This window comes from Heterodontus francisci, chromosome 2 (genome assembly GCF_036365525.1).
Source record: "Heterodontus francisci isolate sHetFra1 chromosome 2, sHetFra1.hap1, whole genome shotgun sequence".
NCBI classification, from domain to species: domain Eukaryota; kingdom Metazoa; phylum Chordata; class Chondrichthyes; order Heterodontiformes; family Heterodontidae; genus Heterodontus; species Heterodontus francisci.
Window position 1 is genome coordinate 224,572,323 of NC_090372.1, and position 25,679 is coordinate 224,598,001.

The 25,679-nt window shown below is 44.2% G+C and overlaps 1 protein-coding gene across 2 annotated transcripts in view; it reads right to left on the reverse strand.

Moving 5' to 3' along the window:
* Positions 1 to 25,679, reverse strand: part of si:ch211-221n20.8 (uncharacterized protein LOC100034409 homolog) — a 234,870-nt gene that overhangs the window by 68,268 nt on the left and 140,923 nt on the right. The window contains exons 14-15 of one of the 2 annotated variants that reach the window (XM_068016433.1): positions 21,578 to 21,673; positions 16,338 to 16,433 (exon numbers count right to left, since the gene is read on the reverse strand). In XM_068016433.1, coding sequence (XP_067872534.1) covers positions 16,338 to 16,433; positions 21,578 to 21,673 — 192 coding nt within the window. The remainder of the gene's footprint in view (positions 1 to 16,337; positions 16,434 to 21,577; positions 21,674 to 25,679) is intronic. The other variant, XM_068016442.1, reaches the window with a different exon arrangement.

Sequence of the window (25,679 nt, forward strand, 5' to 3'; positions counted from 1 at the left end):
ACTCACAGTGATTAATCCAAGTGCCTATTCACAGTGATTAATGCAAGTGCCAACTCACAGTGATTAATCCAAGTGCCTATTCACAGTGATTAATGCAAGTGCCAACTCCAGTGATTAATCCAAGTGCCAATTCACAGTGATTAATGCAAGTGCCAACTCACAGTGATTAATCCAAGTGCCTATTCACAGTGATTAATGCAAGTGCCAACTCACAGTGATTAATCTAAGTGCCTATTCACAGTGATTAATGCAAGTGCCAACTCACAGTGATTAATGCAAGTGCCTATTCATAGTGATTAATCCAAGTGCCAATTCACAGTGATTAATGCAAGTGCCAACTCACAGTGATGAATCCAAGTGCCTATTCACAGTGATGAATCCAAGTGCCAATTCACAGTGATTAATGCAAGTGCCAACTCCAGTGATTAATCCAAGTGCCAACTCACAGTGATGAATCCAAGTGCCTATTCACAGTGATTAATGCAAGTGCCAACTCCAGTGATTAATCCAAGTGCCAACTCACAGTGATGAATCCAAGTGCCTATTCACAGTGATGAATCCAAGTGCCTATTCACAGTGATTAATGCAAGTGCCAACTCCAGTGATTAATCCAAGTGCCAACTCACAGTGATGAATCCAAGTGCCTATTCACAGTGATGAATCCAAGTGCCAATTCACAGTGATTAATGCAAGTGCCAACTCACAGTGATGAATCCAAGTGCCTATTCACAGTGATTAATGCAAGTGCCAACTCCAGTGATTAATCCAAGTGCCAACTCACAGTGATGAATCCAAGTGCCTATTCACAGTGATGAATCCAAGTGCCTATTCACAGTGATTAATGCAAGTGCTAACTCACAGTGATGAATCCAAGTGCCTATTCACAGTGATGAATCCAAGTGCCTATTCACAGTGATTAATGCAAGTGCCAACTCCAGTGATTAATCCAAGAGCCTATTCACAGTGATTAATCTCAGTGCCAACTCACAGTGATTAATGCAAGTGCCAACTCACAGTGATGAATCCAAGTGCCTATTCACAGTGATGAATCCAAGTGCCGGCTCACAGTGATTAATCCAAGTGCCGGCTCACAGTGATTAATCTAAGTGCCAATTCACAGTGATTAATCCAAGTGCCAACTCACAGTGATGAATCCAAGTGCCTATTCACAGTGATGAATCCAAGTGCCTATTCACAGTGATTAATCCAAGTGCCAACTCACAGTGATGAATCCAAGTGCCTATTCACAGTGATGAATCCAAGTGCCGGCTCACAGTGATTAATTCAAGTGCCGGCTCACAGTGAATAATCTAAGTGCCAACTCACAGTGATTAATGCAAGTGCCAACTCACAGTGATTAATCCAAGTGCCAACTCACAGTGATTAATCCAAGTGCCTATTCACAGTGATGAATCCAAGTGCCTATTCACAGTGATGAATCCAAGTGCCAACTCCAGTGATTAATCCAAGTGCCTATTCACAGTGATTAATCCAAGTGCCAACTCACAGTGATGAATCCAAGTGCCTATTCACAGTGATGAATCCAAGTGCCGGCTCACAGTGATTAATTCAAGTGCCGGCTCACAGTGAATAATCTAAGTGCCAACTCACAGTGATTAATGCAAGTGCCAACTCACAGTGATTAATCCAAGTGCCAACTCACAGTGATTAATCCAAGTGCCTATTCACAGTGATTAATCCAAGTGCCTATTCACAGTGATTAATGCAAGTGCCAACTCACAGTGATTAATGCAAGTGCCTATTCATAGTGATTAATCCAAGTGCCTATTCACATTGATGAATCCAAGAGCCAACTCACAGTGATTAATCCAAGTGCTAACTCCAGTGATTAATCCAAGTGCCAACTCACAGTGATTAATCCAAGTGCTAACTCACAGTGATTAATCCAAGTGCCAACTCACAGTGATTAATCCAAGTGCCAACTCACAGTGATTAATCCAAATGCCAACTCACAGTGATTAATCCAAGTGCTAACTCCAGTGATTAATCCAAGTGCCGGCTCACAGTGATTAATCCAAGTGCTAACTTCAGTGATTAATCCAAGTGCCAACTCACAGTGATTAATCCAAGTGCTAACTCCAGTGATTAATCCAAGTGCCAACTCACAGTGATTAATCCAAGTGCTAACTCCAGTGATTAATCCAAGCGCCAACTCACAGTGATTAATCCAAGTGCTAACTCCAGTGATTAATGCAAGTGCCAACTCCAGTGATTAATCCAAGTGCTAACTCCAGTGATTAATCTCAGTTCCAAGTCACAGTGATTAATCCAAGTGCCAACTCCAGTGATTAATCCAAGTGCCAACTCACAGTGATTAATCCAAGTGCAAACTCACAGTGATTAATCCAAGTGCCTATTCACAGTGATTAATCCAAGTGCCTATTCACAGTGATTAATCTAAGTGCCTATTCACAGTGATTAATCTAAGTGCCGATTCACAGTGATGAATCCAAGTGCCTATTCACAGTGATTAATGCAAGTGCCAACTCACAGTGATTAATCTAAGTGCCTATTCACAGTGATTAATCCAAGTGCCAACTCACAGTGATTAATCCAAGTGCCAACTCACAGTGATTAATCCAAGTGCCAACTCACAGTGATGAATCCAAGTGCCTATTCACAGTGATTAATGCAAGTGCCAACTCACAGTGATGAATCTAAGTGCCTATTCACAGTGATTAATCCAAGTGCCAACTCACAGTGATTAATCCAAGTGCCTATTCACAGTGATTAATCCAAGTGCCTATTCACAGTGATGAATCCAAGTGCCAACTCACAGTGATTAATCCAAGTGCCTATTCACAGTGATTAATCCAAGTGCCAACTCACAGTGATTCATGCAAGTGCCAACTCACAGTGATGAATCCAAGTGCTAACTCCAGTGATTAATCCAAGTGCCAACTCACAGTGATTAATCCAAGTGCCAACTCACAGTGATTAATCCAAGTGCTAACTCCAGTGATTAATGCAAGTGCCAACTCCAGTGATTAATCCAAGTGCTAACTCCAGTGATTAATCCAAGTTCCAAGTCACAGTGATTAATCCAAGTGCCAACTCCAGTGATTAATCCAAGTGCCAATTCACAGTGATTAATCCAAGTGCAAACTCACAGTGATTAATCCAAGTTACAAGCCACAGTGATTAATCCAAGTGCCAACTCACAGTGATTAATGCAAGTGCCAACTCACAGTGATTAATCCAAGTGCCAACTCACAGTGATTAAACCAAGTGCCAACTCACAGTGATTAATCCAAGCGCCAACTCACAGTGATTAAACCAAGTGCCAACTCCAGTGATTAATCCAAGTGCGAACTCCAGTGATTAAACCAAGTGCCAACTCACAGTGATTAATGCAAGTGCCAACTCACAGTGATTAAACCAAGTGCCAACTCACAGTGATTAATGCAAGTGCCAACTCACAGTGATTAAACCAAGTGCCAACTCACAGTGATTAATGCAAGTGCCAACTCACAGTGATTAAACCAAGTGCCAACTCACAGTGATTAATGCAAGTGCCAACTCACAGTGATGAATCCAAGTGCCTATTCACAGTGATTAATCCAAGTGCCTATTCACAGTGATTAATGCAAGTGCCAACTCACAGTGATTAATCCAAGTGCCTATTCACAGTGATTAATCCAAGTGCCTATTCACAGTGATTAATCCAAGTGCCTATTCACAGTGATTAATCCAAGTGCCTATTCACAGTGATTAATGCAAGTGCCAACTCACAGTGATTAATCTAAGTGCCTATTCACAGTGATTAATGCAAGTGCCAACTCACAGTGATTAATCTAAGTGCCTATTCACAGTGATTAATGCAAGTGCCAACTCACAGTGATTAATCCAAGTGCCAACTCACAGTGATTAATCCAAGTGCCTATTCACAGTGATTAATGCAAGTGCCAACTCACAGTGATTAATCTAAGTGCCTATTCACAGTGATTAATGCAAGTGCCAACTCACAGTGATTAATCTAAGTGCCTATTCACAGTGATTAATGCAAGTGCCAACTCACAGTGATTAATCCAAGTGCCAACTCACAGTGATTAATCCAAGTGCCTATTCACAGTGATTAATGCAAGTGCCAACTCACAGTGATTAATCCAAGTGCCAACTCACAGTGATTAATCCAAGTGCCTATTCACAGTGATTAATGCAAGTGCCTATTCACAGTGATTAATGCAAGTGCCAACTCACAGTGATTAATCTAAGTGCCTATTCACAGTGATTAATGCAAGTGCCAACTCACAGTGATTAATCTAAGTGCCTATTCACAGTGATTAATCTAAGTGCCTATTCACAGTGATTAATGCAAGTGCCAACTCACAGTGATTAATCTAAGTGCCTATTCACAGTGATTAATGCAAGTGCCAACTCACAGTGATTAATCTAAGTGCCTATTCACAGTGATTAATGCAAGTGCCAACTCACAGTGATTAATCCAAGTGCCTATTCACAGTGATTAATCCAAGTGCCTATTCACAGTGATTAATCCAAGTGCCTATTCACAGTGATTAATGCAAGTGCCAACTCACAGTGATTAATCTAAGTCCCTATTCACAGTGATTAATGCAAGTGCCAACTCACAGTGATTAATCCAAGTGCCAACTCACAGTGATTAATCCAAGTGCCTATTCACAGTGATTAATGCAAGTGCCAACTCACAGTGATTAATCTAAGTGCCTATTCACAGTGATTAATGCAAGTGCCTATTCACAGTGATTAATCCAAGTGCCTATTCACAGTGATTAATCTAAGTGCCTATTCACAGTGATTAATCTAAGTGCCGATTCACAGTGATGAATCCAAGTGCCTATTCACAGTGATTAATGCAAGTGCCAACTCACAGTGATTAATCTAAGTGCCTATTCACAGTGATTAATCCAAGTGCTAACTCCAGTGATTAATCCAAGTGCTAACTCCAGTGATTAATCCAAGTGCCAACTCACAGTGATTAATCCAAGTGCCTATACACAGTGAATAATCCAAGTGCCTATTCACAGTGATTAATCCAAGTGCTAACTCCAGTGATTAATCCAAGTGCCAACTCACAGGGATTAATCCAAGTGCCAACTCACAGGGATTAATCCAAGTGCTAACTCACAGTGATTAATCCAAGTGCCAACTCACAGTGATTCATCTAAGTGCTAACTCCAGTGATTAATCCAAGTGCCAACTCACAGGGATTAATCCAAGTGCCAACTCACAGGGATTAATCCAAGTGCTAACTCACAGTGATTAATCCAAGTGCCAACTCACAGTGATTAATCCAAGTGCCTATTCACAGTGATTAATGCAAGTGCCGACTCACAGTGATTAATCCAAGTGCCTACTCAGTGATTAATGCAAGTGCCGACTCACAGTGATTAATCCAAGTGCCTACTCACAGTGATTAATCCAAGTGCCTAAGCACAGTGATTAATCCAAGTGCCGACTCACAGTGATTAATCCAAGTGCCTACTCACAGTGATTAATCCAGGTGCCTACTCACAGTGAATAATCCAAGTGCCTATTCACAGTGATTAATCCAAGTGCCTATTCACAGTGATTAATCCAAGTGCAGACTCACAGTGATTAATCCAAGTGCCAACTCACAGTGATTAATCCAGGTGCCTATTCACAATGATTAATCCAAAATCCAACTCACAGTGATTAATCCCAGCACTAATTTACAGTGACTCATCCCAGCACTAATTTACAGTGACTCATCCCAGCACTAATTTACAGTGACTAATCCCAGCACTAATTTACAGTGACAAATCCCAGCACTAATATACAGTGACTCATCCCAGCACTAATTTACAGTGACTCATCCCAGCACTAATTTACAGTGACTCATCCCAGCACTAATTTACAGTGACTAATCCCAGCACTAACTCACAGTGACTCATCCCAGCACTAATTTACAGTGACTCATCCCAGCACTAATTTACAGTGACTCATCCCAGCACTAATTTACAGTGACAAATCCCAGCACTAATATACAGTGACTCATCCCAGCACTAATTTACAGTGACTCATCCCAGCACTAATTTACAGTGACGAATCACAGCACTAACTCACAGTGACTCATCGCAGCACTAATTTACAGTGACTCATCCCAGCACTAATTTACAGTGACTCATCCCAGCACTAACTCACAATGACTCATCCCAGCACTAATTTACAGTGACTCATCCCAGCACTAATTTACAGTGACTCATCCCAGCACTAACTCAGAGTGACTCATCCCAGCACTAACTCACAGTGACTCATCCCAGCACTAATTTACAGTGACTCATCCCAGCACTAATTTACAGTGACTCATCCTAGCACTAATTTACAGTGACTCATCCCAGCAGTAACTCACAGTGACTCATCCCAGCACTAATTTACAGTGACTCATCCCAGCACTAACTCACAGTGACTCATCCCAGCACTAATTTACAGTGACTCATCCCAGCACTAATTTACAGTGACTCATCCCAGCACTAATTTACAGTGACTCATCCCAGCACTAATTTACAGTGACTCATCCCAGCACTAACTCACAGTGACTCATCCCAGCACTAACTCACAGTGACTCATCCCAGCACTAATTTACAGTGACTCATCCCAGCACTAACTCACAGTGACTCATCCCAGCACTAATTTACAGTGACTCATCCCAGCACTAATTTACAGTGACTCATCCCAGCACTAACTCACAGTGACTCATCCCAGCACTAACTCACAGTGACTCATCCCAGCACTAATTTACAGTGACGAATCCCAGCACTAATTTACAGTGACTCATCCCAGCACTAATTTACAGTGACTCATCCCAGCACTAACTCACAGTGACTCATCCCAGCACTAATTTACAGTGATTCATCCCAGCACTAATTTACAGTGACGAATCCCAGCACTAACTCACAGTGACTCATCCCAGCACTAATTTACAGTGACTCATCCCAGCACTAACTCACAGTGACTCATCCCAGCACTAATTTACAGTGACTCATCCCAGCACTAATTTACAGTGACTCATCCCAGCACTAATTTACAGTGACGAATCCCAGCACTAATTTACAGTGACTCATTCCAGCACTAACTCACAGTGACTCATCCCAGCACTAATTTACAGTGACGAATCCCAGCACTAATTTACAGTGACTCATCCCAGCACTAATTTACAGTGACTCATCCCAGCACTAACTCACAGTGACTCATCCCAGCACTAACTCACAGTGACTCATCCCAGCACTAATTTACAGTGACTCATCCCAGCACTAACTCACAGTGACTAATCCCAGCACTAATTTACAGTGACTCATCCCAGCACTAATTTACAGTGACTCATCCCAGCACTAATTTACAGTGACTCATCCCAGCACTAATTTACAGTGACAAATCCCAGCACTAATTTACAGTGACTCATCCCAGCACTAATTTACAGTGACTCATCCCAGCACTAACTCACAGTGACTCATCCCAGCACTAATTTACAGTGACTCATCCCAGCACTAATTTACAGTGACTCATCCCAGCACTAATTTACAGTGACTCATCCCAGCACTAATTTACAGTGACTCATCCCAGCACTAACTCACAGTGACTCATCCCAGCACTAATTTACAGTGACTCATCCCAGCACTAATTTACAGTGACTCATCCCAGCACTAACTCACAGTGACTCATCCCAGCACTAATTTACAGTGACTCATCCCAGCACTAACTCACAGTGACTCATCCCAGCACTAACTCACAGTGACTAATCCCAGTACTAATTTACAGTGACTCATCCCAGCACTAATTTACAGTGACTCATCCCAGCACTAATTTACAGTGACTCATCCCAGTACTAATTTACAGTGACAAATCCCAGCACTAATTTACAGTGACTCATCCCAGCACTAATTTACAGTGACTCATCCCAGCACTAACTCACAGTGACTCATCCCAGCACTAATTTACAGTGACTCATCCCAGCACTAATTTACAGTGACTCATCCCAGCACTAACTCACAGTGACTCATCCCAGCACTAATTTACAGTGACTCATCCCAGCACTAACTCACAGTGACTCATCCCAGCACTAATTTACAGTGACTCATCCCAGCACTAATTTAGTGACTAATCCCAGCACTAATTTACAGTGACGAATCCCAGCACTAACTCACAGTGACTCATCCCAGCACTAATTTACAGTGACTCATCCCAGCACACACTCACAGTGACTCATCCCAGCACTAATTTACAGTGACTCATCCCAGCACTAACTCACAGTGACTCATCCCAGCACTAATTTACAGTGACTCATCCCAGCACTAATTTACAGTGACTCATCCCAGCACTAATTTACAGTGACTCATACCAGCACTAACTCACAGTGACTCATCCCAGCACTAATTTAGTGACTCATCCCAGCACTAACTCACAGTGACTCATCCCAGCACTAATTTACAGTGAATCATCCCAGCACTAATTTACAGTGTCTCATCCCAGCACTAATTTACAGTGACTCATCCCAGCACTAACTCACAGTGACTCATCCCAGCACTAATTTACAGTGACTCATCCCAGCACTAATTTACAGTGACTCATCCCAGCACTAACTCACAGTGACTCATCCCAGCACTAACTCACAGTGACTCATCCCAGCACTAACTCACAGTGACTCATCCCAGCACTAATTTACAGTGACTCATCCCAGCACTAATTTACAGTGACTCATCCCAGCACTAACTCACAGTGACTCATCCCAGCACTAATTTGCAGTGACTCATCCCAGCACTAATTTACAGTGATAAATCCCAGCACTAATATACAGTGACTCATCCCAGCACTAATTTACAGTGACTCATCCCAGCACTAATTTACAGTGACTCATCCCAGCACTAATTTACAGTGACGAATCCCAGCACTAACTCACAGTGACTCATCGCAGCACTAATTTACAGTGACTCATCCCAGCACTAATTTACAGTGACTCATCCCAGCACTAACTCACAATGACTCATCCCAGCACTAATTTACAGTGACTCATCCCAGCACTAATTTACAGTGACTCATCCCAGCACTAATTTACAGTGACTCATCCCAGCACTAATTTACAGTGACTCATCCCAGCACTAATTTACAGTGACTCATCCCAGCACTAACTCACAGTGACTCATCCCAGCACTAATTTACAGTGACTCATCCCAGCACTAATTTACAGTGACTCATCCTAGCACTAATTTACAGTGACTCATCCCAGCACTAATTTTCAGTGACTCATCCCAGCACTAATTTACAGTGACTCATCCCAGCACTAACTCACAGTGACTAATCCCAGCACTAATTTACAGTGACTCATCCCAGCACTAATTTACAGTGACTCATCCCAGCACTAATTTACAGTGACGAATCCCAGCACTAACTCACAGTGACTAATCCCAGCACTAATTTACAGTGACTCATCCCAGCACTAACTCACAGTGACTCATCCCAGCACTAATTTACAGTGACTCATCCCAGCACTAACTCACAGTGACTCATCCCAGCACTAATTTACAGTGACTCATCCCAGCACTAATTTACAGTGACTCATCCCAGCACTAACTCACAGTGACTCATCCCAGCACTAATTTACAGTGACAAATCCCAGCACTAATTTACAGTGACTCATCCCAGCACTAATTTACAGTGACTCATCCCAGCACCAACTCACAGTGACTAATCCCAGCACTAATTTACAGTGACTCATCCCAGCACTAATTTACAGTGACTCATCCCAGAACTAATTTACAGTGACTCATCCCAGCACTAATTTACAGTGACTCATCCCAGCACTAATTTACAGTGACAAATCACAGCACTAATTTACAGTGACTCATCCCAGCACTAATTTACAGTGACTTATCCCAGCACCAACTCACAGTGACTCATCCCAGCACCAACTCACAGTGACTCATCCCAGCACTAATTTACAGTGACTCATCCCAGCACTAATTTACAGTGACTCATCCCAGAACTAATTTACAGTGACTCATCCCAGCACTAATTTACAGTGACAAATCCCAGCACTAATTTACAGTGACTCATCCCAGCACTAATTTACAGTGACTCATCCCAGCACTAATTTACAGTGACTTATCCCAGCACCAACTCACAGTGACTCATCCCAGCACTAATTTACAGTGACTCATCCCAGCACTAATTTACAGTGACTCATCCCAGAACTAATTTACAGTGACTCATCCCAGCACTAATTTACAGTGACTCATCCCAGCACTAATTTACAGTGACAAATCCCAGCACTAATTTACAGTGACTCATCCCAGCACTAATTTACAGTGACTTATCCCAGCACCAACTCACAGTGACTCATCCCAGCACTAATTTACAGTGACTCATCCCAGCACTAACTGACAGTGACTTATCCCAGCACCAACTCACAGTGACTCATCCCAGCACTAATTTACAGTGACTCATCCCAGCACTAACTGACAGTGACTTATCCCAGCACCAACTCACAGTGACTCATCCCAGCACTAATTTACAGTGACTCATCCCAGCACTAATTTACAGTGACTCATCCCAGCACCAACTCACAGTGACTCATCCCAGCACTAATTTACAGTGACTCATCCCAGCACTAATTTACAGTGACTCATCCCAGCACTAATTTACAGTGACTCATCCCAGCACTAATTTACAGTGACAAATCCCAGCACTAATTTACAGTGACTCATCCCAGCACTAATTTACAGTGACTCATCCCAGCACTAATTTACAGTGACTCATCCCAGCACTAACTCACAGTGACTCATCCCAGCACTAATTTACAGTGACTCATCCCAGCACCAACTCACAGTGACTCATCCCAGCACTAATTTACAGTGACTCATCCCAGCACTAATTTACAGTGACAAATCCCAGCACTAATTTACAGTGACTCATCCCAGCACTAATTTACAGTGACTCATCCCAGCACTAATTTACAGTGACTCATCCCAGCACTAACTCACAGTGACTCATCCCAGCACTAATTTACAGTGACTCATCCCAGCACCAACTCACAGTGACTCATCCCAGCACTAACTCACAGTGACTCATCCCAGCATTAATTTACAGTGACTCATCCCAGCACTAATTTACAGTGACTCATCCCAGCACTAATTTACAGTGACTCATCCCAGCACCAACTCACAGTGACTCATCCCAGCACTAATTTACAGTGACTCATCCTAGCACTAATTTACAGTGACTCATCCCAGCACTAATTTACAGTGACTCATCCCAGCACTAATTTACAGTGACTTATCCCAGCACCAACTCACAGTGACTCATCCCAGCACTAACTCACAGTGACTCATCCCAGCATTAATTTACAGTGACTCATCCCAGCACTAACTCACAGTGACTCATCCCAGCACTAATTTACAGTGACTCATCCCAGCACTAATTTACAGTGACTTATCCCAGCACTAATTTACAGTGACGAATCCCAGCACTAACTCACAGTGACTCATCCCAGCACTAACTCACAGTGACTCATCCCAGCATTAATTTACAGTGACTCATCCCAGCACTAATTTACAGTGACTCATCCCAGCACTAATTTACAGTGACTTATCCCAGCACCAACTCACAGTGACTCATCCCAGCACTAACTCACAGTGACTCATCCCAGCATTAATTTACAGTGACTCATCCCAGCACTAATTTACAGTGACTCATCCCAGCACTAATTTACAGTGACTCATCCCAGCACTAATTTACAGTGACTCATCCCAGCACTAACTCACAGTGACTCATCCCAGCACTAACTCACAGTGACTCATCCCAGCACTAATTTACAGTGACTCATCCCAGCACTAACTCACAATGACTCATCCCAGCACTAATTTACAGTGACTCATCCCAGCACTAATTTACAGTGACTCATCACAGCACTAACTCACAGTGACTCATCCTAGCACTAATTTACAGTGACTCATCCCAGCACTAATTTACAGTGACTCATCCCAGCACTAACTCACAATGACTCATCCCAGCACTAATTTACAGTGACTCATCCCAGCACTAATTTACAGTGACTCATCCTAGCACTAATTTACAGTGACTCATCCCAGCACTAATTTACAGTGACTCATCCCAGCACTAATTTACAGTGACTCATCCCAGCACTAATTTACAGTGACTCCTCCCAGCACTAACTCACAGTGACTCATCCCAGCACTAATTCACAGTGACTAATCGCAGCACTAATTTACAGTAACTAATCGCAGCGCTAACTCACGTTGACTAATCCCAGCACTAATTTACAGTGACTCATCCCAGCACTAATTTACAGTGACTCATCCCACTGCTAACTCACAGTAACTAATCCCAATGCTAACTCACAGTAACTAATCCCAGCGCTAATTCACAGTAACTAATCCCAATGCTAACTGACAGTAACTAATCCCAGCGCTAATTCACAGTAACTAATCCCAATGCTAACAGACAGTAACTAATCCCAGCGCTAATTCACAGTAACTAATCCCAATGCTAACAGACAGTAACTAATCCCAGCGCTAATTCACAGTAACTAATCCCAATGCTAACAGACAGTAACTAATCCCAGCACTAATTCACAGTGACTCATCACAGCGCTAACGCACAGTGACTAATCCCAATGCTAACTCACAGTAACTAATCCCAATGCTAACTGACAGTAACTAATCCCAGCGCTAATTCACAGTGACTAATCCCAGCACTAACTCACAGTGACTAATCCCAATGCTAACTCACAGTAACTAATCCCAATGCTAACAGACAGTAACTAATCCCAGCGCTAATTCACAGTAACTAATCGCAGCGCTAACTCACGTTGACTAATCCCAGCACTAACTCACAGTGACTAATCCCAATGCTAACTCACAGTAACTAATCCCAGCGCTAATTCACAGTGACTAATCCCAGCACTAACTCACAATGAGTAATCCCAATGCTAACTGACAGTAACTAATCCCAGCGCTAATTCACAGTGACTAATCCCAGCGCTAACAGACAGTAACTAATCCCAGCGCTAATGCACAGTGACTAATCCCAGCGCTAACTCACAGTGACTCATCCCAGCGCTAACTCACAGTGACTCATCACAGCGCTAACTCACAGTGACTCATCACAGCGCTAACTCACAGTGACTCATCACAGCGCTAACTCACAGTGACTCATCACAGCGCTAACTCACAGTGACTCATCACAGCGCTAACTCACAGTAACTAATCCCAGCGCTAACTCACAGTGACTAATCCCAATGCTAGCTCACAGTAACTAATCCCAGCGCTAACTCACAGTGACTAATCCCAGCGCTAACTCACAGTGACTAATCCCAGTTTCCTACACACAGTAACTAATCCCAGCGCTAACTCACAGTAACTAATCCCAATGCTAGCTCACAGTAACTAATCCCAGCGCTAACTCACAGTAACTAATCCCAATGCTAGCTCACAGTGACTAATCCCAGCGCTAACTCACAGTGACTAATCCCAGCGCTAACTCACAGTGACTAATCCCAGCGCTAACTCACAGTGACTAATCCCAGCGCTAACTCACAGTGACTAATCCCAGTTTCCTACACACAGTAACTAATCCCAGCGCTAACTCACAGTAACTAATCCCAATGCTAGCTCACAGTGACTAATCCCAGCGCTAACTCACAGTGACTAATCCCAGCGCTAACTCACAGTGACTAATCCCAACGCTAATTCACGGTGACTAATCCCAGCGCTAACTCACAGTAACTAATCCCAATGCTAGCTCACAGTGACTAATCCCAGCGCTAACTCACAGTGACTAATCCCAGCGCTAACTCACAGTGACTAATCCCAGCGCTAACTCACAGTGACTAATCCCAGCGCTAACTCACAGTGACTAATCCCAGTTTCCTACACACAGTAACTAATCCCAACGCTAATTCACGGTGACTAATCCCAGCGCTAACTCACAGTGACTAATCCCAATGCTAGCTCACAGTAACTAATCCCAGCGCTAACTCACAGTAACTAATCCCAACGCTAATTCACGGTGACTAATCCCAGTTTCCTACACACAGTAACTAATCCCAATGCTAACTCACAGTGACTAATCCCAGCGCTAACTCACAGTGACTAATCCCAATGCTAGCTCACAGTAACTAATCCCAGCGCTAACTCACAGTGACTAATCCCAGCGCTAACTCACAGTGACTAATCCCAGCGCTAACTCACAGTGACTAATCCCAGTTTCCTACACACAGTAACTAATCCCAGCGCTAACTCACAGTAACTAATCCCAATGCTAGCTCACAGTAACTAATCCCAGTTTCCTACACACAGTAACTAATCCCAATGCTAACTCACAGTGACTAATCCCAGTTTCCTACACACAGTAACTAATCCCAGCGCTAACTCACAGTGACTAATCCCAGCGCTAACTCACAGTAACTAATCCCAGTTTCCTACACACAGTAACTAATCCCAGCGCTAACTCACAGTGACTAATCCCAGCGCTAACTCACAGTAACTAATCCCAGTTTCCTACACACAGTAACTAATCCCAGCGCTAACTCACAGTGACTAATCCCAGCGCTAACTCACAGTAACTAATCCCAATGCTAACTCACAGTGACTAATCCCAGCGCTAACTCACAGTAACTAATCCCAATGCTAACTCACAGTAACTAATCCCAATGCTAACTCACAGTGACTAATCCCAGTTTCCTACACACAGTAACTAATCCCAGCGCTAACTCACGGTGACTAATCCCAGCGCTAACCCACGGTGACTAATCCCAACGCTAACCTGTCCACACTCATTGAGCCAATTCACACAGTCTAACAGCTGCTTACCAACTCATTTGCTCTCCGGCTGTCTCTCTGCTCTATCACTGGCTTTCTCTATTTCTCTCTGTTTCTTCTTTCTCCTATTCTCTGTCTATCTCTTCTTATTCATATCTCTGCCCCCATGCTCTGACTCCCTCTCCCTTTAACAACCTCCAATCATTGTCTCTGCCTCTTCATTTATTTGCATTCTTTTCCACTAGTCTGTTGTAACTCCTTGTCTTTTTTCTCCTTTGTTATACCTGCATCACCATCTCTCTCAGCTGTGCTTCAGTACATAGCACTCTTATCACTGACTCTGAAGATTGTCCCAACTCCAGACACTTGAGCACAAAATCCAAACCAATGCTCCCAGAGGAGGGAGTTCTTTTTTAAATCATTCATGGGAAGTGGGCATCACTGACTGGGACAGCATTAATTACTTATCCCTAATTGCCCTTGAGAAGGTGGTGGTGAGCTGCCTTCTTGAAACACTGCAGTCCATGTGGGGTAGGTACACCCACAGTGCTGTTAGGAAGAGAGTTCCAGGATTTTGACCCAGCGACAGTGAAGGAACGGCGATATAGTTCCAAGTCAGGATGATGTGTGACTTGGAGGGGAACTTGCAGGTGGTGGTGTTCCCATGCATCTGCTGCCCTTGTCCTTCTAGTTGGTAGAGGTTGCGGGTTTGGAAGGTGCTGTCTAAGGAGCCTTGGTGCATTGCTGCAGTGCATCTTGTAGATGGTACACACTGCTGCCACTGTGCGTCGGTGGTGGAGGGAATGAATGTTTGTGGATGGGGTGCCAATCAAGTGGGCTGCTTTGTCCTGGATGGTGTCGAGCTTCTTGAGTGTTGTTGGAGCTGCACCCATCCAGGCAATTGGAGAGTATTCCATCACACTCCTGACTTCTGCCTTGTAGATGCTGGACAGGCTTTGGGGAGTCAGGAGGTGAGTTACTCACCACAGGATTCCTAGCCTCTGACCTGCTCTTGTTGCCACGGTATTTATATGGCTACTCCAGTTCAGTTTCTGGTCAATGGTAACCCCTAGGGTGTTGAGAGTGGGGGATTCAGCAATCGTAATGTAATTGAATGTCAAGGGGAGATGGTTAGATTCTCTCTTGTTGTAGATGGTCATTGCCTGGCACTTGTGTGGCACGAATGTTACTTGCCACTTATCAGCCCAAGCCTGGATATTGTCCAGGTCTTGCTGCATTTCTACACGGACTGCTTCAGTATCTGAGGAGGCACGAATGGTGCTGAACATTGTGCAATCATCTTGGTTCTGTCGCCTTTCTCTCCATTTCGCAGTAACTCACTCACTATTTCTCTCTCACTTTCTCTCTCTCTCACAGTCTCCCTCACTCTCACTGTCTCTCACTCTCACTGTCTCGTGGTCTCTCTCTCTCTCTCTCTTTCTCCCTCTCTCTGTCTCTCAGTAGCCCACACGTCATCAACCCCACACAAAGCAAGAAAACCAAAAGTATTTCTCAAACATTATCATATGATTGGTTCCTTACCGATCTGGCAGCGGGCTCCCCGCCAACCTCTCGGGCAGAAACACTTGTTGACATCAATGCACTTTCCTTTGTTTTGGCAGGGAGGAGTACACTTGGCTGTAACAGTAACACCACATTCTTACTGTTCAATACAGTGAGTGATCGAGTTCCACAGCACAAAAACAGGCCCTTCGGCCCATCGTATCTGTGCCAGCCATCAAGCACCCAACTATTCTCATTCCATTTTCCAGCACTTGGCCCGTAGCCTTGTATGCTATGGCATTTCAAGTGCTCATCTAAATACTTCTTAAATGTTGTGAGGGTTCCTGCCTCTACCACCTCTTCAGGCAGTGTGTTCCAGATTCCAACCACCCTCTGGGTGAAAAATGTTTTCCTCAAATCCCCTCTAAACCTCCTGCCCCTTACCTTAAATCTATGCCCCCTGGTTATTAATCCCTCTGCTAAGGGAAAAAGTTTCTTCCTATCTAACCTATCAATGTCCCTCATAATATTGTATACTTCTATCAGGTCCACTCTCAGACTTCTCTGCTCGAAGGAGAATAACCCTCGCCTATTCAGTCTCTCTTCATAGCTGAAATGCTCCAGTTCCCTGCTCTTATATTCTATGCCTCGGCTAATAAAGGCAAGTATCCCATATGCCTTCCTAACCACCTTATCTACCTGTGCTGCTGCCTTCAGTGATCTATGGACAAGTACACCAAGGTCCCTCCGACCCTCTGTACTTCCTAGGATCCTACCATCCATTGTATATTCCCTTGCCTTGTTAGTCCTCCCAAAATGCATCACTTCACACTTCTCAGGATTAAATTCCATTTGCCACTGCTCCGCCCATCTTACCAGCCCATCTATATCGTCCTGTAATCTAAGGCTGTCCCTCTCACTATTTGCAGCACCACCAATTTTCATGTCATCTGCAAACTTACTGATCATACCTCCTTTTTTTTTATTCATTCATGGGATGTGGGCGTCACTGGCCAGGCCAGTATTTATTGCCCATCCCTAATTGTCCTTGAGAAGGTGGTGGTGAGCTGCCTTCTTGAACCATTGCAGTCCATTTGGGGTAGGTACACCCACAGTGCTGTTAGGAAGGGAGTTCCAGGATTTTGACCCAGCAACAATGAAGCAACGGCGATATTGTTCCAAGTCAGGATGGTCTGTGATTTGAATGGGAATTTGCAGGTGGTGGTGTTCCCATGTATTTGCTGCCCTTGTCCTTCTAGTTGGCAGAGGTCGTGGGTTTGGAAGGTGCTGTCTAAGGAGCCTTGGTGCATTGCTGCAGTGCATCTTGTAGATGGTACACACTGCTGCTATTGTGCGTCGGTGGTGGAGGGAGTGAATGTTTGTAGATGGGGTGTCAATCAAGCGGGCTGCTTTGTCCTGGATGGTGTCGAGCTTCTTGACTGTTGTTGGATCATGGCTGATCTTCCAAACTCAGTAACCTGTTCCCGCTTCCTCCCGGTATCCCTTGATCTCATTAGCCCTAACAACTATATCTAACTCTTTCTTGAATATATTGAATGATTTGGCCTCAACTGTATTTCGTGGTAAAGAATTCCACAGGTTCACCACTCTCTGGGTGAAGAAATCTCTTCTCACCTCAGTCCTAAATGGCTTACCCCTTATCCTTAGATTGTGACCCCTGGTCCTGGACTCCCCCGCCATCGGGAACATCCTTCCTGCATCTAGTCTGTTCAGTCCTGTTACAATTTTATAGGTTTCTATGAGATCACCTCTCATTCTTCTAAACTCCAGCGAATACGAGCCTAACCGACTCAATCTCTCTTCATATGTCAGTCCTGCCATCCCAGGAATCAGTCTGGTGAACCTTCGCTGCACTCCCTCCATAGCAAGAACATCCTTCCTCAGATAAGGAGACCAAAACTGCACACAATACTCCAGATGTGGTCTCACCAAGGCCCTGTATAATTGCAGCAAGACATCCTTGCTCCTGTATTCGAATCCTCTCGCTATGAAGGCCAACATACCATTTGCCTTCTTAACTGCCTGCTGCACCTGCATGCTTACTTTCAGCGACTGGTGCACAAGGACACCCAGGTCTCGCTGCACTTCCCCCTTTCCCAATCTATCTGGGTTCAGATAATAATCTGCCTTTCTGTTTTTGCCACCAAAGTGGATAGCCTCACATTTATCCACATTATACTGCATCTGCCGTGTATTTGCCCACTCACTCAACCTGTCGAAATCACACTGGAGCGTCTCTGTGTCCTCCTCACAACTCACGTTCCCACCCAGCTTTGTGTCATCGGTAACCTAGGATATATTACATTTAATACCCTCATCTATATCATTAATATATATTGTGAATAGCTGGGGTCCTAGCACTGATCCCTGCGGTACCCCACTAATCACTGCCTGCCACTTGGAAACAGACCCATTTATTCCTACTGTTTTCTCTCGACCTCCTTTTTTAAGTAATGGGGTTACATTAGCTACCATCCAATCTATTGGAACTGTTTCAGAGTCTATGGAATTTTGAAAAATGACCGGCAATGGATCCACTATTTCTAGGGCCACTTCCTTAAGTACTCTGGGATGTAGATTATCAGACCCTGGGATTTATCGGCCTTCAGTCCCATCAATTTCCCCAACACCATTTCCCTACTAATACTGATTTCACACAGTTCCTCCTTCTCACTAGACCCTATGTTCCCCAACATTTCTGGGAGGTAATTTGTGTCCTCCTTTGTGAAAACAGAACCAAAGTATGTATTTAATTGGTCTGCCATTTCTTTGTTCCCATTATAAATTCCCCTGTTTCTGATTGTAAGGGACCAGCATTTGTCTTCACTAATCTTTTTCTCTATAGAAGCTTTTACAGTCAGTTTTTATGTTCTCTGCAAGCTTACTCTCGTACTCTATTTTCCCCTTCCTAATCAATCCCTTTGTCCTTCTTTGCTGAATTCTAAACTGCTCCCAATCCTCAGGTTTGCTGCTTGTTCTGGCCATTTTATATTTCCCCTCCTTGGATCTAATATTATCCCTAATTTCTTTTATAAGCCACGGTTGAGCCACCCTTCCTGTTTTATTTTTGCGCCAGACAGGAATGAACAATTGTTGTAATTCATCCATGCGCTCTTTAAATGCTAGCCATTGCCTATCCACTGTCAACCCTTTAAGTAACGTTCCCCCAATCTATCACGCCTCATACCTTCATAGTTTCCTTTATTTAGATTCTTGGAATCAACTCTCTCACTCTCCATCTTAATGAAGAATTTAGATTAGATTAGAGATACAGCACTGAAACAGGCCCTTCGGCCCACCGAGTCTGTGCCGAACATCAACCACCCATTTATACTAATCCTACACTAATCTCATATTCCTACCAAACATCCCCACCTGTCCCTATATTTCCCTACCACCTACCTATACTAGTGACAATTTATAATGGCCAATTTACCTATCAACCTGCAAGTCTTTTGGCTGTGGGAGGAAACCGGAGCACCCGGAGAAAACCCACGCAGACACAGGGAGAACTTGCAAACTCCACACAGACAGTACCCAGAATTGAACCCGGGTCCCTGGAGCTGTGAGGCTGCGGTGCTAACCACTGCGCCACTGTGCCGCCATAAATTCTGTCATGTTATGGTCACTCTTCCCCAAGGGACCCTGCACAACAAGATTGTTAACTAATCCTTTCTCATTACACAATACCCAGTCTAGGATGGCCCGTTCCCTAGTTTGTTCCTCAACGTATTGGTCCAAAAAACCATCACGTACACACTCCAGGAATTCCTCCTCTGCAGTATTATTGCTAATTTTTTTGCCCAATGTAGATTAAAGTAACCCATAATTACAGTTGCACCCTTTATATAAGATATCCCCATTGCCCTTCTGTGGCGGTAATATAGGATATTTTATGATATCAGATATGCCCATTACCTTTACATAGGTTATTGTAGGATGCCATGTATCTCCATTGCCCATACGTGGGGTAATAGAAGATATTGTCATATATCCCATTGCCCTTATGTGGGGTTATTCGATGATATTGTCATTTACCCCCCATTGCATTAGTGTGGGTTATCATAGAATATTGTCTTATATCCACATTATCCTGCACTCCCTCACATAGGGCAATGTCTTATCTCTCCATTACCCTTATGAGGGCCACAACAGAAAACTTCCAAATATTGCCATTGCACGTATGTGGGGTATTACAGGATATTGTCATATATCCCTATTGTCCTTATATGGGGATATTATAAAATATTGTCATTCTTTTTGATTTACAAGTTTGAGGACTGTTGAACACAAGAGTATCTGGTTAAGGCTGTTTATTAAATTGAGTTATTGTGCTAATAGAACAGTATCCCTTATATACAGTGTAGATGAGTTATATATGTACCAAATGATCTCATATAACAAGGACTCCTCAAGAGCTTCAAAGTGTGTCACATCGAGTGCTTACACTAGCATCAGCAAGGCTAGATTAAAAACCCCAAGAAGACCCAGGATGTTGTATTACTTTATATGTGACTTTGCATGGCACCACATTCCACTGCATTTGTGTGTGGTCTGTGCATACAGCCATGACACTTTAATTTTAATCTAATTTTTTAAATTTAGAGATATAGCACTGAATCAGACCCTTCGGCCCACTGGGTCTGTGCCGACCATCAACCACCCATTTATACTAATCCTGCATTAATCCCATATTCCTATCACATCCTCACCATTCTCCTACCACCTACCTATACTAGTGGCAATTTACAATGGCCAATTTACCTATCAACCTGCAAGTATTTGGCTGTGGGAGGAAACCGGAGCACCCGGCGGAAACCGGCACGGTCACAGGGAGAACTTGCAAACTCCGCACAGGCAGTACCCAGAACTGAACCCGGGTCGCTGGAGCTGTGAGGCTGCGGTGCTAACCACTGCGCCACTGTGTCTTTGTTGTGTGCATCTTTGATATCTTATCGCTTCTGATCTTTATTGCAAAAGGAACCCATTCCCGATCTACACTGGAATATCATTTAACAATAAACATTCCTTCTTTACTCCCACCTTCCTGCTGTATTAAAAATCTGTCTTGTACATTTATGCCTCTCTCTGAAGTGTATTGTATCCTGGGAACTATAGCATATTCTTGATCAATGTTACATCATTCAGTATAATGGCAACTAGCTTATTCTACTCAAAAATCTATATGCACCTATCCTGATAATGGTCTGGTTCCCTTTGGGACATGTCATGTAAAAAAGTCTCTGTGTGTCACATACCTTTGAGACATTGTTTACCCGTGTAGTCAGACGGACATTGGCAGGTATTGGGTGCGATGCATCTCCCTCTATTTGCACAGGGCAAGTCACACAGAGCTTCCGAGTAGGGAACAAAGAGAAAATCCAGGGGTTAATAACAGGTCCTGACATTTCTATTGATAAAGTCCTGACCTCAAAATACAAGTGGAATATCAAACTGTACAGCCAAGGTCATTAACTGCTCTGATCAGACCACACTATGGGGATAATAACACAATGTGTGTCTTCAATGCATCTGCCTGACCAATATGGCTGCTGATGGCAACAGGATCAAGAGCTGACCTCACTTTATCTGGAGTGTTGAGGCTGCACTTGCTGCATTGCTGGCTCCCTTGAGTTCTGAGCCTGGATGGGTTCATATCTGAACACTGGAGCTGATGTGTACAGAGATCGGATGGGTGAGTGGAGTTGAGGTAGAAGAACAGCTATGATCTTATTGAATGGGGCAGCAGGTTCGATGGGCCGAATGGTCTTCTCCTTCTCCAATTCCTTATGTATTTTTGCATGGCAGAGCAATGCTCATGCCAGAGTTACAAGGAAAGACCAAGGAAATGCGAGCTTTCCAATCTTGAAAGGTTATGAATGAGAGATGACTTCATAGAGGGAATGAGAGAGCCCAGAGGTAAGGACGTCAGATCTGAATGAGTTGGTGGGCAGAGTAGCAGAGCAGAGGAAGTGCAAACAAACGGCGGCAAGGTAAAGAAAACACACATTCAAAGAGATGTCATCATAGGCGAAGGTGCTGATTGGTGAGTAGCTGGTGAGCCTTTTCGTATAAAAGTCCTTAATAAGTCTTTAGTTTTTTCTATTGTTTAGTTAGTCTAATAAATAGAGGCATGGCAGGGGACCTCAGACCTGTGGAATGCACATCTTGTTCCATGTGGAACTCCAGGATGCTTTTCATGTCCTGGACAATCACATGTGCAGGAGGTGGTATCAGCTGGAAGAGCTCAACTTCCAAGTTTCGGAGCTTGAGCATCAGCTGGTGTCACTGCGGTGTATCCATGAAGCTGAAGGCTTCATGCATAGCATGTTTCCGGAAGTGGTCACCCTGCAGCTTAAGGGTGTACAGACAGAGAGGGAATGGGTGACCACCAGACAGTCAAGGAGGACCAGGGAAGTACTGCAGGAGTCCCCTGAGTGCATCACTCACCAAACAGAGTACTGGCGAGGGTGATGGTTCCAATGGGGAGTGCAGCAAGAGCCAAGTCCATGGCACCACGAGTGGCTTAGCTGTACGGGGGAGGGGGGCAGGGGGGGGTCAAGGGGGGGGGGGGGGTTGCAGGAGGAAGATTGGAAAATCAATAGTGTTATGATCAGGTGAGAAAGGGGTCTATGGTTCCCTCTCAGTCTTCAACTACTCTTACTGTAACAGGGTTTAATTGTTTAAACATACTGTGTTTTTAGCTCCCCCTTGGTGAATCCTGGTTCACCGCTTTCCAATCATAAGGTAAAGAAATAAGCACAAACAGGCTTTCTTAGCTTTAAAGAAGAAAGGTGAAATTTTATTAAACTTAAACACTAATTCGGTTAATGTCTACGGATACATAACGCGCCAATGCTAGAATGGATACGTGATATACACATGCAGATAGGGACAGTAAAGAGTCGAAGAAAGAAATAAAATGGAAAGGTTTGAGGCAATATCTGAAGAGCTGTTACATTTCTTCGAGCTTGTAGGTAATGCTTGCTTTTCGTTGGGGCCCAGTATTCTTTTAAACCTTGTTCATTGTAGGAGACTTTTCTCTCTTGGGGTTCATCTGTCTTCAATGGATTCCAAAGCTGGTGAGAAAAAGATGGGAGCAGACAGGAGGAGAGGAGGTCTGCTTCAGTCCAGGAGCCATGAGCTTCCTGTCTTCAAACACTTTCTCCAATTTAAAACTCTCAGTTCAAACTCTGCAACAGCCAGTTAGTCATGTGATTAAACTGGTCTGACCATGTCTGTTATGTGCATTGGGAGCAGGTGATAGCTCCTTTGTTCCAACACTGTCTGCTAATATGCAAAAATGTCTTTCCAGCCAGGGGCCTGGTAATTCCTTGTAACAGGCCTTCTCTGCTTCCCAGCAACAATTTGAAGTTTAATGTCCATGTAGCGAAATTAATGTGCCTCATGATTGGCAGGTGGGGGCCTGTATGACACCTCCACACCCAGGGGAATGAAATGCGATTTGAAAAAAAGGCACATTTCATTAAAAGGGCTGAGAAAAATATATATATGATGCACAAAGCCATGCATTTTTCTCATTCATTCCCATTCATTCATCAATCTTAAAGATAATTAAAATTGTCTTTTCTGGGTGCCAGTGCTGCTTTAATTTCCCCTTTTTGTGGTTCTTTGGGGAAATTTTTCTTCAGTTTTCCCACTGCCATGACTGTTTAGGGTTTTGGTTCCTGTTGAGGAGATTTTTTTTCAGGAGAGTTAGTTGTGGGTGGGTCTATCCGTAACTCTCTTTCAGTGCTTTGCTGAGTCATGCAAAGGCTTTTGATTTAAGGGGATGGGTGGTTCCCTTTTTCTCTGACTGTGGGGGGGGATTCTTTGTTAATCTCCCCTTTGTTCTCTGGGACACCCCTGCCTGTAGGTATTTGTGCACACTCGACTGCACTCTCCAGTGAAACTTTAATTGTGTGAGGCATCACCCTCATGGTTTCTGTGCTCCCTAGCAGGTCTCTCTTTGCTTCTGCTGGTTCCTGTAAATGGTTAGCAACTCTGGTGGGGTGCTTCTAGAGTCTGCATTTACGTAGGAGGATGTGGGGTCTAACTTTTCATATTTTGCGGAGTTGGCTAACCGGACAGTAGGGGTTTTCATCTGGGATTCCTCCCGGACTTCCTTTAACTTGCCCTCTTGGTCACTTTTTCCGCTTCGCTTTCTAAACTTTTGTCAGTCGTGTGTCTGTCTGCCTGTCCCCTTTTATCTCGGCGGGGGTCCCTTACAGTTCACCAGCCCTCTGCTGGAGGGTCCTCCTAACACCGATACAGGACTTAGGGGTGTAGGTTTCACTGTAGATTGGGATTTCCCCTCAACCTGGCACATGTGGGAACTCCTGCAGTACTCCACCACATCTTTGTGGAGTTTTGACCAGTCAAACTGCTGTCTTATGCGGGCTTTGGTCTTTCGTATACCGGCATGTACAGCTACTGTAGTCTCGTGGGCCCTTCTTAATATTTCTCCCCGGTACCTCTGTGACACCACTAACCGGAGAATTACTGTCCACTCCTTGCTCTCAGGTCTGTGAGGAGAACTCCATTTTCTCTTCAGTACCTCATTCTTTAAATAGTAGCAATCAGGGACTCCCTCTGCTTCACTTTCAGACTGGGCAGCCTGTGCTAACTCTCGCAATACTGGGTCGGCTCGCTGAGCCTAAGCGAGAGAAAATCCATTTAATTAATTCCCTGGGTCTCCTAACTTTCCAAAGAAAGTCTCGGACAGACAGACCTCATGGTCATCTGCCTGTAGTGTCAATGTAGTCTCCTCTGGGGGAGCTGGTTTGATCATGGTCTGATCCACTACACATTCAGGGACTCTGCAGGGGTCCGTCTCCCACCACTGCCCTGTCTCTCTGACCTCCTGCGGTCTTTCTTTCACTACTGGGGGGGGGGGGGGGGACTACCACCTTCACCCCCACTAGATCATTACCTAGGAGCAGGTCAACCCCGTCCACAGGCAAACTAGGGACAATCCCTACGGTCACAGGTCCCGAAACTAGGTCGCACTCCAGGTGCACCCGGTGTACAGGTACAGACATACACTGACCTCCAAAACCATTCACCACCATTCTGGTGTTCACGGCGCTCTCTGGGGAAAAGGTCAGCCCTTCTCCCAGTGAAAGGGATCTTGTGTCCCTGAGAATCACTGTGGGCTTGCTTGGCCCACTCGAGGGATATGGGGTTACTTTCCCTTCAGACACAAAACCTTAATAACCCTCAGGAATCCTATCAAAGTTTCCTGCACTGGCCATTGTAAGCTTCCTGGGTTGCACTCTTACTACAGTTAAAGCCACAGCTTGTTCTGCTGTGCTTTCCATTGGGTCCCGTCTTCACTGAGTGGGTGTGCCCTGGTTAACC